Source organism: Seriola dumerili, unplaced genomic scaffold (assembly GCF_002260705.1).
Source record: "Seriola dumerili isolate Sdu_G_001 unplaced genomic scaffold, Sdu_1.0 BDQW01000025.1, whole genome shotgun sequence".
In the NCBI taxonomy this organism is placed as follows: domain Eukaryota; kingdom Metazoa; phylum Chordata; class Actinopteri; order Carangiformes; family Carangidae; genus Seriola; species Seriola dumerili.
In genome coordinates this window covers 2,343,363-2,363,375 of record NW_019174280.1, presented here as the reverse complement: position 1 = coordinate 2,363,375, position 20,013 = coordinate 2,343,363, and the positions used below count along the sequence as shown (strand labels likewise).

General features: G+C 41.3%; 1 protein-coding gene across 1 annotated transcript in view; it reads right to left on the bottom strand.

Moving 5' to 3' along the window:
- Window positions 1–16,048, bottom strand: part of LOC111236221 (endothelin-1-like) — a 26,105-nt gene extending 10,057 nt beyond the window's left edge. The window contains exon 1 of the mRNA XM_022764897.1: window positions 15,907–16,048. Coding sequence (XP_022620618.1) covers window positions 15,907–15,967 — 61 coding nt within the window. The 5' untranslated portion in view covers window positions 15,968–16,048. The remainder of the gene's footprint in view (window positions 1–15,906) is intronic.
- Window positions 16,049–20,013: the final 3,965 nt, after the last annotated feature.

The following is a 20,013-nucleotide window of genomic DNA, read 5'->3' as shown; positions in this document are numbered from 1 at the left end:
AGGTAAACCCTCTCTCCTAGAACTTATACTTCTGTGCAACTAAATTGAAAGGCAAATACGTCATTTTTGAAAGAAATGCAGCTACATTTATTAATGATAGCAGAGTCTCAAGGAGGTGGTGCTCAGGACTGTCAGACCAGAGATCAGGTTCACATCCAGAATCCCGTCTGTGGTTTAGCCAACAAAAACACTTAAGTTTAGGCACATCCAAATGTCTAAGGTGCAGGTGCTTCCGAAAGTGTCACTTCAGCCTTGAAAAGAAGAATATCCTGCACGCTGGTCCGGCGCTCAGCATCACAAATTTATTTATCATCCTAACGTTTCGGTCTCTCTAGACCTTTGTCAGAAGTATGTTGCTACTATCTTTCTCACAAAGGTCTAGAGAGACCGAAAACATTGATCAATAATTTGTGATGCTGAGGAAGAGGGAGTGCGCAGGATATTCTTTTCATGATGAAGTTGTTTAGGAAAAGACGGTGGTGTTGGTTAAAATGTAAAGAAACAGGTTGTGTCTGAAGTCTCACTACAAGTGATGTTGTTCTGTAAGATCAGATGTTTTGGTGGAAAACAAACACGATGTCTGTGGACACTTTACTGATCTGTTCAGTATTGACGTATTTGCAGGTTAGTTGTATGGAAACATCATCTCAGGAGACGGGGTTGGACCCTCAAGACTGTGTGACCCAACTCTCCCTCTTAATATTGGAACAACTCTCAGCCGCTTCCCTCTCGCTGCACAACAACCACAGCATGAGCAGCACTGTTACACTGTAATTCCCTCACCTCGACACACACTTACGTGCACACATGTACATACTTAAAAAGCACGCACGCACACACACACACAACACACACACACACACACACACAACACACACACACCACACACACACACACACACACACATACACACACACACACACACACACACACACACACAACATACATACATACATACATACAAGGGGCCCAAAAGCCCACGGAGCCCACAGACAGCCTTTGATCCTGCCGCTCAAGTGCACACAGGAAATGTTTGGGCGTCTGAAGAAGGATTTTACACATAGGGACAAAATAACACATCTTCTCACTAAAAAAAGTTTATGTCTGTTCTTTATATTGCTGTGAGCCAGAGAATGAAATATTCAAGGTGTTTTATTCATGTAAAGTCTTTCAAAGAAGCTTTTATTTGTCCAAGACAAATAAAATGATCATGTCCCAGCTCCACAAGAGTCCCAGGACACCACAGTGACTGTGGACACTTTACGTTTTTTTGTATTTTGTTTTCCAGCAATTTATACACGTGTAATGGCTTCAAAACATAACTTCAAACACAACCAACAGTTGCGCCGCAGGTCAGAAGTCTCAGCACAGAAACAAACAGTAAAAATAATGGCCTGAAAGTGCGCAGAAACAGAAATGTCAATCCCAAACAAAAATAAGAAGCTCGGCAAATAATCTTAACCTGTTCATGGGAGTTTGCTCAGTTGTCATCAAGTGCGTAAGTCCAAGAAGATCTCAGTCACACATGGACAATAAAAGTCAAAAGACAGAAGTTTTATTCATCCTTGTCCAAAGTGAAAGAAGACATAGTGAATAAATGCTGATGTGCATGATTCATGTGACGTAAACGTCACTCGTCAACTTCCAGGAGTTTGTCTTTATTGTTAAAACAACTTCAATTTGCTGTTTTATAATTGATGTGGAGGTTTTTTACCAGGAGCCTCTCCACCTCTCTAAAAACAAACTGACATGAAGAAAAACAAGTGTTTAACCAATCCTGTCAACTTTTGGGGATTGAAACTTGAAAGCCTTGTCAGTACAGAGAGAGAGAGAGTTAGCATTAACACGACCACTAACACTGTGTCAGCCAGTTTACAAGGCTACATGAATGTATGTGTCAGATTTGATATTGTTCCATCCAATAGGAGTTGAGATACCTGACTCTGTGTTGGTTTTCTTTGGCATCACTAAAAAAACCTTCCTTTTTTCCCCCAAAAGTTACTTAACTCATCTAATGTTTCAGCCAAAAGTTCATCATCAAAGCAGAATAATATCATCATCATGACGTATCACTAGTTGTTACGGTAACCCTCTCTCCTAGAACTTATACTTCTGTGCAACTAAATTGAAAGGCAAATACGTCATTTTTGAAAGAATGCAGCTACATTTATTAATGATAGCAGAGTCTCAAGGAGGTGGTGCTCAGGACTGTCAGACCAGAGATCAGGTTCACATCCAGAATCCCGTCTGTGGTTTAGCCAACAAAAACACTTAAGTTTAGGCACATCCAAATGTCTAAGGTGCAGGTGCTTCCGAAAGTGTCACTTCAGCCTTGAAAAGAAGAATATCCTGCACGCTGGTCCGGCTCAGCATCACAATTTATTTATCATCCTAACGTTTCGGTCTCTCTAGACCTTTGTCAGAAGTATGTTGCTACTATCTTTCTCACAAAGGTCTAGAGAGACCGAAACATTGATCAATAATTTGTGATGCTGAGGAAGAGGAGTGCGCAGGATATTCTTTTCATGATGAAGTTGTTTAGGAAAAGACGGTGGTGTTGGTTAAATGTAAAGAAACAGGTTGTGTCTGAAGTCTCACTACAAGTGATGTTGTTCTGTAAGATCAGATGTTTTGGTGGAAAACAAACACGTTGTCTGTGGACACTTTACTGATCTGTTCAGTATTGACGTATTTGCAGGTTAGTTGTATGGAAACATCATCTCAGGAGACGGGGTTGGACCCTCAAGACTGTGTGACCCAACTTTCCCTCTTAATATTGGAACAACTCTCAGCCGCTTCCCTCTCGGCTGCACCACAAACACAGCATGAGCAGCACTGTTACACTGTAATTCCCTACACCTCGACACACACTTACGTGCACACATGTACATACTTAAAAAGCACGCACGCACACACACACACAAACACACACACACACACACACACACACACAAACACACACATACATACATACAAGGGGCCCATAAAGCCCACGGAGCCCACAGACAGCCTTTGATCCTGCGCTCAGTGCACACAGGGAAATGTTTGGGCGTCTGAAGAAGGATTTACACATAGGGACAAAATAACACATCTTCTCACTAAAAAAAGTTTAGGTCTGTTCTTTATATTGCTGTGAGCCAGAGAATGAAATATTCAAGGTGTTTATTCATGTAAAGTCTTCAAAGAAGCTTTTATTTGTCCAAGACAAATAAAAATGATCATGTCCCAGCTCCACAAGAGTCCCAGGACACCACAGTGACTGTGGACACTTTACGTTTTTTGTATTTTGTTTCCAGCAATTTATCACGTGTAATGGCTTCAAACATAACTTCAAACACAACCAACAGTTGCGGCCGCAGGTCAGAAGTCTCAGCACAGAAACAAACAGTAAAATATGGCCTGAAAGTGCTCAGAAACAGAAATGTCAATCCCAAACAAGAAATAAGAAGCTCGGCAAATAATCTTAACCTGTTCATGGAGTTTGCTCAGTTGTCATCAAGTGCGTAAGTCAAGGATCTCAGTCACACATGGACAATAAAAGTCAAAAGACAGAAGTTTTATTCATCCTTGTCCAAAGTGAAAGAGACATAGTGAATAAATGCTGATGTGCATGATTCATGTGACGTAAACGTCACTCGTCACTTCCAGGAGTTTGTCTTTATTGTTAAACAACTCAATTGCTGTTTTATAATTGATGTGGAGGTTTTTACCAGGAGCCTCTCCACCTCTCTAAAACAAACTGACCTGAAGAAAAACAAGTGTTTAACCAATCCTGTCAACTTTTGGGGATTGAAACTTGAAAGCCTTGTCAGTACAGAGAGAGAGAGAGTTAGCATTAACACGACCACTAACACTGTGTCAGCCAGTTACAAGCTAACAAACAACGTGAACAAATAAAAGATGCTAACTACGCTAACTGTTCTGATCCGTCCGCTAGTCTCTGGTTCTGGTCTCAGACTCCTGATCTGAGTCTGGGTCTGACTGAGGCTCAAACATGAGGCTGAGTCTCTCTGATGCTTCCTCCTCTCACCATCTTGATGCTCTCTGCTCTTTCACCTGTCCACCTGATGGTGAGCATTTTCACTGCAAAAAAGTCCGGAGAGGAACTTTAAAAACACTGTATGAAGCAGCTTCAAGTTAAAAATCAGCTGTTTATCTTCAACCAACTCCAAATATTGACATAACAGTAGTGGGTGGAAACATGCATTCATTTTTTCTTTTGCCAATTTCCCGGAAATTTACTTAAAATCTTCACTGTTTGGATGGAAACTGAGGACTGCTGCTCCTGCAGGTCTGAGAAATTTTTCAGTTTATAGGTTGGGTCTCAGTGTTCACCTGCACCTCTTTGTTCAAAAGCCAGGTAGATGCGTCAGTCAGTATATCTGCTCTCTGCCAGACACAAATCACTGGTGCATCATAAAGAAGCAGATATGGAGAGAGAATAATGGAGCAACTGTTCTGCCCGGGCATGTGTTCAGTGACTTCAAACACACAAGAGAAACATGCTAAATGAGGCCAGGTGATCTTCTCCTCTTTGATCCTGGTTCTCCTTGTCAGAAACTTTTTTACTTCACAGTGAGGAGGAGGACGAGCGGTAATGATGTTAACGTAGTCAACAAAAACAGTGTCACATACATACAAGGTAAATCATCCAACATCCAAATCAGCTAACAACGGCATGAAGGAGGACCTAAATAGAGGAGCTGAATAATGTCGGCCCTGGTGAAGCTGGGAGCCTGAGTCCAGGAGACACTGTGCAGAAAATAAAGACAAAAGTTACAGGTATGAGTGAGGAAGAGAGAGAGAGAGAGAGAGAGAGAGAGAGAGAGAGAGAGAGAGAAAGAGCTATTCAACTTTATCTCTTCTGAACAGCAACCAGTCAAGCTTCTCTTTCCTGGTGTTCAAACTTCAGGATGATAAAAGTCCTTTTAAGATGTTTAAAACAGGAAAGTGACATCAAACTTAGTTACAAGTGTGAATTAACAACTCTTCAAGTTTGTAGGTTCCTTGATTGTAATGGGGTTGAGAACCACCCAACGCCAAGTGCTGTATTATCACTGACATGATGTCATGGTGGTTCAACACAAGTACATGCTAAGATACCACATTCCTGGAAACTCCCACCTACCTCAACAGGCTGATAACACTGATAATTACCAGTTTCAGGCTCGACCCCGACTTCCTGACCTCACCGCAGGGTCAACGACACTGAAGTCTTCACTTTAATCTTTTCACTGTTTGCAAAAAAAACCGTTGGGACTTAATAAACTTAGACCTGAGGCCTGATGAATGGGGCGTTTGTTCAAGCAGGAATGTCAGAAAAAGCACAAGATGATTGTTGATTTCAAAGAAAAGAAAATTACAACCTATAGAACATCAGCGCTTTTTTGTACATCTGTACTCACAGCTTGGACATAGCGTATTACCAGCCTATTCCAGATCAATTTAAAGTGAAACTATTTATTCTGATTGGAAAATGAACCCTGAGGTTTTCGGAGGAGAACGTCACGCTGCCTCCTTATCTGAAGCTTGCCTTGCAGCACAAATACACAGAAAATAAACACAGCCTTACAAATGGTTTGCATGGTCGTGTTTGGCACTGCCAAGCCAAACCGGGCTGATGCGGAAGAGCATGCTACAGGTTTTAATCCATTTGGCATGGGGATGTCGCGCTCTCATGCACAGGCATCACATATCCTCCAAGAAACACAGAGGCACAAAACAGACCTTCAATATCCTGATAAGAGCCACCTGGTAGAGCGCAGAGCTGGCTGTGGTTTATACATACAAGGTTAGACAAACAGGATGGAGGTTCAGCTGCCCAGCCTGAGCAGAGAAAATTATCAAGCGATTAAAGTCAAATTTTAATATGGTCCTTCATATCCTAACGAATCCACAGCCACTAATGATAGACAAGAAAACTTCCAAATCATTTTTGTCCATTCAAGAGAAACATAGGTTGACCTTACCAGATGAAAAGCTTGTATCTTTACATTTACCTGACAGGCGACAAAGACGGTCGTACAAAGAAGCGACAGGAGAGTGATGCTGTTACACTGACACATGACCTGTTGAGGTGGAGGCTGAGATGAACAGCTCAGTGTAGAAAGCATCTGACTCCGACACCGGTGGCCGTGGTTCACATCCCATCTTCTAACAGTCAACATTAGTCTCTTTTAACCACGGCCGTCAACTTTCGCCGACCTTAAATCAAGCAGTTTCAGATCCCAAGCCCTAACCAGAGGACTGGCACATCAGAAAATTCAGAAAATGACACTTCAGTCTCCACTGGTCACCTGGCACCTGCTAAGAGAAATAGTCTGACCCATAACCCACTACAAAAGAAAAAAAAAAGGTCTTTTTTTTTCTCCACAGATTACACAGTGTTAATTATGGAGCTTTAGAGGAGTTGATAGGTGGGCTTTGTTTTATCTTTGTACAAAATCAGGCTTGTGAGGAGAAACCATACTACAAAGAGTAAAACTTCAAACAGAGAACAAAACTGTGACCAACTCAAACTGACATACATGCATTACCACCTCTCCTGCCATAACACACATTAAACACTGCATCCAGCTGTGCGGTCGCTGAACTTTCTTCTCCTTCTTCTGTTTGCAAAAAAAAAAAAAAAGAAAAAGCACCTGAGGGAGTCTCAGACTGTGATTCTCTGGTCTGATGAAACCAAGATTCAACTGTTTGACCCCAGTGCCATGTCTGGATGAGACTGGTCAGGGTTGAGGGAAAGCTGCGCAAAGTACAGAGATATCCTTAACGAAAATCTGGTCCAGAGTGCTCAGGACCGCAGACTGGCCCAAGGGTTCAGACAGCCAAGACAACGCAGGAGTGGCTTAGGAACAACTGTGAATGTCCTTGAGTGGCCTCAGCCAGAGCCATGACCTCACCCCAATCGAATATCTGGAGACACGTGACAATGTCTGTCCGCCGACGGTCTCCATCCAACCTGACAGAGCTCGAGAGGAACGGCAGAACATCCCCAAATCCAGATGTGCAAAACTTGTCACATCATACCCAAGAAGACTGGAGGCTCTAATTGCCGCCAAAGGTGCTTCAACTAAATACTGAGTAAAATTCTGTTTTCAGTTTAGAAAGTGAATTTAACTGATTCTAGCATAAGGCTGCAACATCAAGTGTGAAAAAGCTGAATGCACTGAGTCACTCCTGGTTCCCCCGCCATTCAACTCTTCATCAGTCATCGGGTTTGTCAGCAGAGAAAACTGAACTTTAATCATCACCTGTGGTTTTGTTCTCAGCAACATCATTTCATCTCATGATGGACAGTTTATTTTCTTGTCTGTCTTGTTTTTGGCTTTTCCAGCTATTATAAAAAAACACAACGCAACTCAGTATTTGGGAGACTATTCACCATTATTTAATATTTTTTTTAACTTTGGTAAGTCACTGAAATTTATATATTTTCATGAGTGAAAAAAAGTGTGTGAAAAAAACCTCTGCAGTCAGAACAGAATGTGAGTGTACAGTAACCCATGAACCTATGAACCCATGAAGCAGCTGCTTAATCACTTCCACCTCACTTGAGTCATCACACATGCAGCAGTGGTTAACTGAACAAATGATTTCATTAATGAAAAACATAAACTACACCCAGACACCGATCATCAAGACTAAACAGGATCACTTTGCAAACGCTTTTGGTGATACGAGGGCAGGAAAGAAAATATGCAAATAAGCGAATGAGAGGGTTTTCTGAATGTAAAAAAAATTGCACCTGGTGATCTGCATTACTGACATTAAAAAAAACAACAAAAAAAAACAAGGGTTTCCAAAGACTTGCAGGTTAACTGGTGAAATTGCTCATAGATGGGAATATGAGTGTGACTGTCTGTCTCTACATGTCAGTCAAGTGACTGACTACTCTGTGACCTGTTCAGGGTATGTACTGTCTGCGCTTGACTGACATGTCCTTAGATCTTCCACCAGTGAAAGGTGTAATTTGTTCCACACTATCGTTCTTATTAGTAGATGGAGTCCAGTGACCTCATATTTACTGAAAACACATGGCCTTTCATCTTGGAGGGGCCGTCGAGGGGCCATGTGTCAAATCTAGGTTTTAGTGCTGTATTATTTTAGTTTATATTGTGCTCACATGTTGCACTAATCTTACAGAATGTTGTATTTAATCGTAGGAAACAGGTAGTAGGGGTCAGGTAGTATTATTCCAACGCAGTAGTAGCTTGGTTACAAAGCAGAAAGCAACTTCACAGGTTATATTTTCAAATGTGTAGCTCATTGTGTACAACAAGGTACGAACATGTACAGACACAGTTGGGGGTTGAGTTCTGCGCAGCTCAAACAGCCCTCATTAAACTCACATTGAGGTCAGAGCATGTTGGTCCTGGATAACTGCGCCATCTAAATGACTGATACCACATGCCCATTGTCTGCCACCGACAGACCACAATGTGTGCTATAACGATGCGAACAACAATCCTGGTAAACATTTGAATCCATCACTCAGAGCCGGCGGTTCCCACGTCGCTGCGGCCAAAGCTTCGACAGCGCTAGCGGCTCAGAGAGCAGCTCCCAGCAGATGTGACAGCGTTAAAACAGAGAACAAAGATGTTAAAGCAAACACCACAGACCCTTGACTACATGTTCACGGTCTGTTAATGATGTCAAAAGGAGAGAAACCGCATATAACAACATTGTTCCCCTGGTCGTAAGAAACCACATTGTGCTTAACTAAATTATGAAGTTATTTAATGTTCTGGGAGCCAACGGCAGGAAATACAAATCTTGAGAGGAATATTATGGAAACTCAAGCCAGACTGGAATCGTTTTGTAACATCCTCACTCAAAAGTAGAGATGTCGCCATTTTAGACAGTGAAACAGCTGCAATGATAGAATCATTTTCCATTTTAAGTATAGGTCAAAACACTAACTCGGTTATGTGCGAGCCTCCTTTTGTATGTGACATCAGACTGTAAGCTGAAAGTTGGCAGTTTATTGTTTCCTTGCTAAAGGCAATGCATCAAACTTTATAGACATTAGATTCCCATCTCTGCTTTTGGCACCCTGTCAGTCCTCCAAGCAGCCCTGAGTGCAATGCATGCTTCCTTTTCTCATAATTTCATTTAGTGTTTTCTGGTCTTTAGGGTCAGGTATACACAAGGCATAAGGCTCCATACTCTGTATACATGTGCAAGTACTCATGCAAATGTCTGCGGTAGTTTGCATCTGTGGCTCAAGACAAAAAAAAAAAAATTGTGGGAAAACCCAAGAGGCAAAACCCCTGTTCAGGCTCCTACATTGTTTGGAGACTGCCCAGCCAAAGTTTAATTTCTTGCCCTGTTATGAGAGAGAGTCTGCCTGGCTCCACGGGGTTTGACAATATTTGACAATATACAGGCGGATCAGCTGACTAATCCATGAGCTGGCTGTTTGAATTGGCAGAAGTCACTGTGCAGGTACCAGCCCCCCAAAAACAAAAGATTCAGTACAAAGTAACTGCTTTCTTCACATTTCTCAGCATGCATACGCACCTATGGAGAGGTACTGAAGGTATGCAAGTAGTTAAAGAACACTGTCTGATCATGTCATGTCCATTGTGTTGTTCTAGCCTTGGTTCTAGTTTCTTGGGAGGCAATAAAGGTGCTGAGGCAAACATGAAGGCCAATGTAAACTCTCTGCCTAATTTGGAGTTTTTGAAGCCCAAATGTCTCCAGTTGGAATCCCCAGACAGACTGGAAAAATCTTATTGGACTGATGGGAGTGAAACAGGCCTTCCTCTTCATCAGCGATCCCAGATGAGCCACTGACGACAGTTACCCGCCACCTTCCCTGATCTGCAGAGTGAGCATGGTTTGCAGAGTGAGAACATTAAGAAGCAGTTCCAGGGTTAGCAGGTTAGGATAGGTGTTAAGGTGAGGCATCTATTGCATAAGGGGTCAGGACCCAGCCAAGGGGTTGCATGTTTTTTCTTTTTTTTTAAGGCATCGTGAGATGAATACCAGATAAGAGAGAGGACGGAACATATTTCTGCTATATAAATGTTTATTTTTTTTCGAGTCAAGTCAAATTATTTTTATTTGCATAACCCGATAAATGTCTCAATGGGCTTCTCAGGCCCATAACAGCAACTGTTTCCCACCCGGCTCAGGATAAGGATTGAAGAATTCCTGTGCACAAACTAATGCTTCAAATCTGTCCAAACTAAAAAAAAATTTAGGCATTTAACTCAAGCTTTTTATTGAATTTAGATTAGACTATCCATGTCTTGACATCTTTCACCGTTTCCTCTGCAATGAATCAGGCTACACAATGGTATATTCACAGCTAAAGCTGCGATCGTAAAGCAACATCCCAAATGTACAAAAAGAAAAAAAAAGATTGTCACAACGACAATAGACAAAAGTAATGAGTGTGATATCCATGTGATATTGATTTTTGTTCCTGTCACAAGTGAGTCAGGTCTTGGCTCGAGTTCCAGTCAAGTTCCAATTTAAGAAATACAAGTCCCAAGAAGTCCATCATTATTCATTATTTGCATATCTGCTGGTGTGCAGCGCCAAACGCTTTTCCATCCCGCTTGCACAATGTGATTGGCTGCTGTCAGGGTCATTCAGTATATTTTATAATCCGATGAAGAGAATAATGGAGTGTGTCTTTGCTTTTTGAACAAACAGCAAACTGCAAAGTGCAGCAGCAAATGTGCTCTTTGGAGTCAAGGGTCACAAAAATTACAAAGGACTCTGAGTCCTTAAAGGCCTTTTATAATACTCGAGAGTCAGAGTTCGTTGGGGTTTTTTCCTTGTTGTTTACATTTCATAAGCTTTGGCCTTAGGGATGATATTAAGTCATTCCAAGTCAAAAGCCAAAAGTCCAAGAGAAATCATTACTTTTCAGTGTGAAAGTAAAAACTGAGTTGTAAGTCTTTTTCAACTGTGTCATGTCAAGTCTTAAGTCATTTGACTCATTTGACTTGAGTCCACACCTGTGTCCCTGACTAACCTGTAACACTGCATGCTAATAATATGCTAATTCAAGACTTTGGAAGTGATGCTGGGCTATCTCAAATTTGAGCAGACAAAAACAATGTGTAATTCATTCCTTACACTTCTGCTCCAGTGTTCAGTTTTGGATGAGTGATAAAGACAGACACCACCCTCTAAACCAGACCTGGGCAAATTACGGCCTGCGGGCCACATCCGGCCCTTTATACGCCCCTGTCCGGCCCGCGAGGCCAATTATGAAGAACATAAATAAGATAAACGTGTCTTTTTTACTTTTATTTAAAAATGTTAATTTTATTTTGAAAAGCGTTACTTTACTTTTGTAAGAACATATGCGCGTGCGCGTGCGCGTGCGAAGGTTAACGGTCACAAGTGATGCTCGCTCGGTCACCTCAAGATGTCAGCTTCACGCTAAGAAAAGAAAGTTGATAACGAAGCGCGTGTTTTTCACAAGAAATGGACTGCAAATTACTTCTTTAAGAGAAGTTAAAGGTAAAGGCAGTTGTCTTAATCTGTGGTACACAGGTCGCTGTGTTTTAAAAGATTACAATTTGTTTATTGTTTTTCATTGTTTCTGGAGATTAATAAGTTAAACATGAATTGGCACTGAATTCAGTAATTTTTTTTGTTATTTGACCTACATCACAATTTCACATAACCTAATATTAAAATATTACAGAGATTTACAGATAATTCTTATTATCATCAGCAACAGCTATTCAAAATATTTAATTTAGAGCATTTTAAAATGTAAGAAAAGTTAGCGGCCCTCTGACACAATTCAGGTTTCTCAATGTGGCCCCTGGTAAAAATCAACATTGCCACACGCCTGGCTCCACGAACCCTTTCAAATGCTGAGTATTCTTACTCCAAAGACTGACACTGCTGTTATGGCCATTTTTGTATTTTAATACAGCTGAATATCCCGTAAAGCTGTTCTCATGTTTTTACATGTTTTTCTGTTTCTGTGATCAGACAATGGAACAAGTATGAAACAGTGACAAATGCGGCCCATTAAGACTACCTTTTAACTTCCAAGCCATTTCCAAGCTGCTGCTCTGCTGCTGCTAAAATCTTGATTTCATAACCGCGACATCCTCTGACAAAAATCACCAAACACATAAGTTAAAGACACAGACTCTGCGATGATTTTGACAATATTTACTTGTAAAATGATCACAGAGAGAGAAAGGTAGAGGCTCATTCACGTCAGCAGCCACGTGGTCGTCGTAGAGAGGTGTGTCTGCTACCTTATGCTAGCAGGTAGCAGGGCGATTTTCTTTTACAAAAAGTAGCAAAGGTTTGTCCAAAAAGTCGATAGGTACTTTTTGAAAAATAGTCGCTAAATGGGTTTGAAAGGTCAGTAAGTCTAGCAACAAAAGGAAGCTAAGTTGTCAACACTGCTTGTTAACACCAAATCAATTGTGAAGAGCATATACAAATGGTGAAACTCCAACTGTTAGCTGGCTGACCAGTAGTGTAACCTTATTACTCAGTCACGCGGTATTCAGCTGAATAACGGTGTAACTTGATCGCTCAGTCAGTCAGCGACATTCGCGTTTATAGGGCTGGCCCCACTGTTTTGGTCAAGCCAAAAAGTGATGGCACATGGATTGTGTTTTGGGCCACATTTCCACTTTAACTAGCTCAGTCAGCCATTCCTGTAGTTATATGGGCTATTAGGTTTTATTTAGTCTCTAGGTGGTTATAGACATATTCTGGTGTTGTCTTGTGATTTCTGCAGCAAACCTTAATAGGCTTCAGATGTCTGGCTGTGACACACGACAAACACAAACAGGCAGCACAGATTAAGACCAACGGAGTGGTGCAGATAGCAGAGAAAGAAAAATAAAGGGACGGAGTAGATAGAGAGAAGTGGAAAGGAATGGAAATGTATGGACAGTGGAAAAAGTCACAGCCTGGAAAGAAGAGCAAGAGGAGAGACAAGATGTTGACAGAGGGGTGCTGATCCTCTGAGGTCCTTACACTAGCGAAGACTCTACCCTAAAAAATATTTAACTTATGGGGGTGGCATCTGCCCAGGAATTCAGCATACTTAAGTGTTGCACAAAAACTTAAACCTCAGTGATGTGTAGTTCCCTGTGTCAGTAATGAGCATGCATAGAGTTGAACACGAGGAAATGAGTGGATTCAGGGCTGGTCGGGACTCTGTAAACCACAAGCCCTATTTCATAATGTCAAGGTCATCTTAAGTAGCAACACACCTCTCCTCAGGCGACATACCAGTCTGGCTCAAGATTTTATTCCCATATCTTCTGAACTCTTAAAAACTACACGGTACTTTTTTATGGAAAACCTCTTCTTTAGCAAGAAACAGTAGTTTTGTAGAGATTTTCAACCATGTGTCATTTTGAGCTTTCACGACTCATTACGTGATCAAATTTCATTGATTGGCTCTACATTTCTGAGTTAAGCAACTTAAAACCTGAACATGGTTGTTTCTCTTGTGGTTGTTCCCTGAACATCCCTCCAAGACATATATTAAGAGGCATTGCTCAACAAGACTAATGGGAATATCTAAGCCTGCCACAAATTACCGTCAGTCAGGCAAAGGACTGTGTCCCTGTGGTTTTTCAATTCAGCGTCACTTACTAAAGCTGCAGATGTACATGAGCCCAGCCACACTTTGGTTAACTTACATAACATGGCACTGTAAGACCTGATTCTGAGCTGTTTTCTCTATTGCCTGGCACACATGGATGGTGATAGTGAAGGTTAGACCACTGCAGAGTAGTGAAGATTATTGTTGCATTGACTCCTGCTCCTTGTTCCATCGACATTGTGTCCTTCCCAAGGCTTTGCTAACCAGGCAAAGTGGGCAGCTCTGGGGGGAGTGTTGTCGTCTTCCACTTCAGTTGTGGAAGTTTGAAAGATGTGGGGTCATACCAAGTAGGGAGTGTCAAGTGAAAGATGATATGGAGTTGCATTGTGGGAAGTGGAGGATCCAGGATTTTTTGAGCAAAGAACTAACTATAAATCAGGATATCTTATAAGTTTCTTCTGCTTCAGTCTTTTTTAATCTCCCCCAAACCCCCCAGCTTTATGGAGGTGTGAAACTAAACCACTGGGGCGCTGCTTTAAGCAAGAGAAGATCCCATTACGTCCCAGTGAAGTGTTAGTACTCAAAAAGGTAAAATTCTGCTCTACCTTCTGCTAAGAACGCACCTTGAAGGTTCACGATCACATTATTATGAGTTCTTCAAGAAACCATCTGCAGACTGACTTTGGTTCCAAACTTAAAGACGCCTAAACCAGGGAGTGGCAACTAAAATCATCTAAATCTTAGATTACACCAGTTTTCATTACAACCATGGCGTTACATAACTCGTCCAGCACTCTTAAAGGATCTATTGTTAATGAAAAGGGTTTTAAACATGTCTTTAGCACATACAGCTGCAAAAAACAAACTGTACCACATTATCCAGGTCACAGACCTTTGGATCTGATGGCCAGGAGCTACATCAAGTTACTATGTGTTCATTGTTGGCCATTTGCCCCAGTACCATCTGTCCACATTCGATTAACGTGCTGTCTTACACAACATGTGAATCGCGTAAGATGATTTCAGCTCAGTTGACTCAGAAGTGAAGAGCTGTAACACACAGTAGTGACACTCACTCTGGCCTGTTGCCAGAGCTGACAGGGGGAGAGAAACCTTCAAAAAGGTTCCATGTAATCCAACAATGCCTTTGTTATCCTACAGGTTCACACAGGTGTAGCAAGGAATCTCAAAACCCCTGGCAGTGAGATCCAACAAACACATTCCAGATTTTCCATATGCAATAAAACCTAAAAATCCCTGTGTTGTACAGAACTGCATTCCTGAATGTATAAGTGAGCTCTCCATAGAGCACACACAGTTACATTTGCTGAAAAGCAATTATTTGCTGGTCGAGTATGTTTTTCTTTTTTATATTTAAGTGTTACAATTGTTCATAAAAGATGAATCAATACTTTGGAGTAACTTTGTGTTTAGTGTGTGGAGTTTAAAACCAACGAAAGGCAGTAAAGCGATTATCAGATGAGTCAAAAATGTAACTGGAATACAAAAGTTAGTTCATTTAACTAATTAAAATGTGATAACACACGCACACACACACACACACACACACACACACACACACACACACACACACACACAGACTCCCAGCCCGGGCCAATCCCTGGAGATACGTGGACACACCCATCTCATTGTCATGGTGGAAACAAGGAATAGGAAAATGATTACACAAGTGCTACAAACAAAAAGAAAAAACTTGGAAAATAAAATGATCAAGACAAAGAGGATTTTTTCTGTGTTTTAAAACCAACATATTAGAAGTTAAAGGGAAGGGTTTACACTTCTGTTTACACAGCATTTTTGTTACTTACCCATATTATTTATTGATTTAACTCTTATATTTTTGACTTGTAGTATTCAGGCTACACAATCATGAACCCTGACTGTAGTCCATAAACTTGCAATGTAAACTTATGCTGGAAAAATAACACTGACGTGAGGGGCAAGTCTCCAGTATCCTTAAGTATCTACTGTAAATTAAACCATTCTTCAATGCACGATGGATGTGGAAAAAGCTGCATCAAAATTCATCAATTAATTATTTATTATTTACAATGCCATACAAGATTTTTTTTTACCAACAGAAGTTAAATAACAACATATACATGCTTAGAGATACACTTAATGTCATTTATTAAGAATACCAAATTGGTGATATTTTATAATTAAAAACACTCTAGATGGTGTAAAACAGAGTCTGCAGCAACTTATATCCAAGCTCTATTTTGCCAGAAAGTAGCACCTCATCCATCAAGGAGCAAACTCTTTATATCTCTATTTCTTATTTGAAGATTAACTGGAGCTACAGAGACATATATTGAAGTTGGATTTACCTTGGTACTGGTGGAACAACATCAGAGTCGTGGCAAGGAACCAAAAGTAAGTGAAGTCCATCCTGCTCGCCTCGTCAGTGTCCAGGTGAGAAATCTGCCGAAAGCACCTCAGCGTTCACGTAAAATTCCTGACAGCAGCTCCCTTCTTCCAGTCGTAAAAAAAACAGCAGAGAAAAAAACAAAGATATTTACAACACCTTTCAGTCACAAAGCAGGAAAAAAAGGGTCCTGCTGAATCAAACACCTGAGCCTTTAAATGTTCCCATTTAACAGTAAAAAGAAGAAATATATTCAATTTGATCCAGTCAGGTCAACGCTGAAATCTGCAACTGTTGCCACCCAGGTGCAGCGCTGGATAACCCCTGGTTCAGAATGTGGAGCTGTATCCTGAGGGGCTCCGAGGCTGCTGTGGTCTCCAGACAGAGGGAGGACAATGTGATGGATTGGGTACACGGTTGTATTGAGCTGTATCACAACAGATGGAGAGGAGTGAACGGCAGGAGAGAAGGACGAGGAGGACGCGGAGGACGCGGAGGAGGAGGAGGAGGAGGAGGAGGACACACGGGGGAGGCTGGATCTGTAGTGAGACACCTCCGCAGCCTGAACTTCATTAATCACAGCCTCCTCTGCACATGGTTGACCTGTGTCATGCTCTCTTACTTGTTCTGTCACACTGTGGTCTCTCTCATTTCATCTCAGTCAGTCTCCCTCTCTTTCCCCGTTCCCCTTTTAATCACTCTTCGCTCTCTCTTCCTCCCGGGGATCTCCTCACAGAGTCCACCAGATGTGGAACAGCCCAGTCCGCTTTGTGTGCACACATCTTTATCCATGTGTATCTGTGAGGCAACAAATGTGTCATCCTGCCACTGTAGAAAATATTGCCACTGCGCAAATGAGTCACAGACCAACTTCAATAACCACAGGAAAAAAAGATGGCGTGATCTAGGATAGATTTGTTTCCAAATTTATGCTGCTGTAACATATTACATTATTTAATATTTGTACCATGTATATAACTTATCTTGAGAAAAAACAATGCTCTGGTTTCTTGAGGTTAAATGACACTATTTGAATGAGCTGATTGATCGAGGAAAGACTCTGGAGAATAAAATCAAAAAGAGGTCTCAACAATGCACTGGCCCTGCTGCTGCACCAAAAAACTTAACTTTAAGAAAATTTTCTACATAATCTAGCGGGTGAAATGCCATTAAATTGACATGGGGGATTCATTCTTTCAAAAGGATAAAAACAAATTTGAGATTTGACACCATAACCTTTGATCCAGCACCAAACTCTGGATGAAATTATAATTTTTTGTAGGACTAGTGGAAACATTAGCTAAATTTTGTGTCATTTTGTTAACTCAAATTTTTCAGTCAGTTATTGCAGGTTATTTTCTGATGGAGGAAGATTTGTTTATGCCTTAGCCAATCGCAGCGAATGACGTATCCGGCTGCTCTACATAAACATTAGCGTCAACCCTGAGGCTGTGTTAGCCAGTGCACACTTAGCAAAAGGTGAGTTTACAGCGATATTAAAACTGCATTTATGCAAAGGCATGTATGTAAAACACAACAAGAAGCAAATTCAAAGATTTCCTCCATGAAATTCATTATTTACTTCATGAGGACACGTCAGAAGTCATTGTAAGTAGCCACTGTTAGCTAGCTGCTAAAGTTAGCTAAATTGTAAGCTACCGTTACTCCTGCTCCCAAATAAGTTTCATATTTCCAAAGACTATTCTGAATTAAATGTCACCACCTTTACAGCTGGGTGGTGAGCTACAAGAATGGACCAGTGTCGAGCGATGTAAATAAACCGTGAGTGGTTGAGTAGTTACCAATTGTAATTTGTGCGCTGCTGCACAGGTAAAACTTAATGGGAAATGGAGGTTTCTGTCCACTAACAAATACACTGTTAAATTCCCTAAAGGTTTGATTCTTAATAATGCTGTTTGTCTTGGAATATAGACGGTAAACCCAAGAACACTTTTCATGCCTCAGCTCAACAAGAGATCGTATTGAGTTACAGAAACCAGTGAAATGGCAGCTAGCCTGAGAGTGATGTGAGCACTGTAGTTTAAAATATCATGACCAATGATTCAGAGCACTGGGCTGACATTAGATGACTGCGGCGGCGTCCAGGTGCAAATCTGTGTTTGCTCATTCAGCCGTAACCGGAGAAGTTAAAGAGAGGATACAGAGGTGAATTAACAGGGTTTAATATTTCTGTCCTCCATCTATCATCTATCAAAAGTGTGCTGTTTTCAGCTTTCCTACTACTTTGGCAGATTATACTCTCAGAGTATTTGTTTTGGAGTGAATTGCTGAGGAGCTGCCTGCACTGTTTAAGAGACTATTTTGAGGTCATCTGGAACATACTGTACACTGAACAGGGAAATGACACAGCCACAAAAGGAGGCCTGCTGTTCCTGTCTGTCTTTTTTATCTCTCTCTGGGACCAGTCTCGCTGTCTTTCTGCCAGCCTAACCAAGGAGAGGCCTTTGCGGTAAACCATTCATAAGGAAATTAACGAGGACAATCTAAACATCTGGGAGGCAGATACTATGGTGAGCTCCAGAAAAGAGCCTTTTGGTTGGGTTTCCCCAAAATTGCTCCACCAGATCTCGTGAAATTTCCTGAAATGAGCACAGTGTCCTGAAATGCAAATAGCAAGCTCTGTGCGGAGGAAGTGAGTTTAACCGCCATGAAAGGACGAGGCACAGCACAAACCGACAGTAATTTACACTGGAACTGCATTTTACCTTTAATTTCTTATGACATGGATTTTTATGACCCAGGTTCAGTTCCCAGCTTGTAAGGAAGTGGTACTTTTTAATCTCATTTACTACTAACACCTTTCGGGAAATACTCTAATTTGCTTTCTTTCTGAGAGTGAGATGTTTATTAATCTCATGTCTGTGTGTTAAGTAAAGAGCGGGACTCAGGATGTGGTTAGCTTAGCTTAGCATAAAGACGGGAAGCAGGGTGAAAGAGCTAGCCTGGCTCTGTCATCTCACACCTCTCAAGCTCACAGATAAACACATCACATTTTATTTGTTTAATCTGTACATGAACGGAAATGTTACTGCACAGACGTACTGGGTGGATGGATAAACTGTTGTTTGTCGGGATGTAGTTCGAGCATGTGTCTTCAGTTTTTGCGTTGGTGATGTTTTGTTGCAGGACTACATGACACCAAACTTGGCCTCTCTGGGAAGACGAGCAGAGTCGCGCCTATCAACCAGTCCTATCGCCAGATAAGAAAGTCTATATTGAGCAGCTGAGCAAAATCAGGGATTATGCCCTGAGCTAATGGTTCCTATAATATCTGCATATAGCACCTGCTGCCAGATCCGCTACAGATCCATCCAATTTGCGCATTGGCGTCAAAAGCCATCTTAATGCGTCCGGACGTCATAAATTGACATTTTTAAATTCCTGTTTGTGTACAAGTTAAATAGTTGAATTACATGTTTAACAGGGAGGTTGAGAGGTGTTGGTAGGTGTATTTTCTAATGCTTTATGCTAAGCCAGGCTAACCACGTCCTTACTACAGCAAGACATGAACCTGTGCTTTTTCATTACAATGTGAAAATGTGTAGTTTTTTTTAAGGCACAAATTCAACAAAATGGCCCACCTAGTTGTCTTCCTGTCACACAACTCTTTCACATCAGTTCGTGTCATCAAAAACTTGACAAATGTTAGAGATATACTTCCATAACAACACCCTTACTGTCGAGACAGACTTGTGCATGATTTACATTTCTATGAATTATCTGTGATCTCTATACATTTTAATTTCTTTCAGTGGGCAATTTAGAATGTGTGTGTGTTTCTGTGTTTGTGCGAGTGTCTGCTTGTCATTTGGCTGGCTGGCTGAGTTCTCATCAGGTCTTCAGGTGGGATAATTAGAGAGCAGAGGGAAACTGGAAACAACAGCCTGTCACTCCCATTGCCTCGAGACACAGTGCAATTACAGAGGCGGAGGTGAGATAATGGGTACGAGGTGGAGAAAGAGGGGAGGAGAGAGGAGGGCAATGAGGAGAGGTTAAGTTAAAGAGGAATAGGTAGTAAGAGAGAAAGGGAAAAGAAAACAATTGTAAT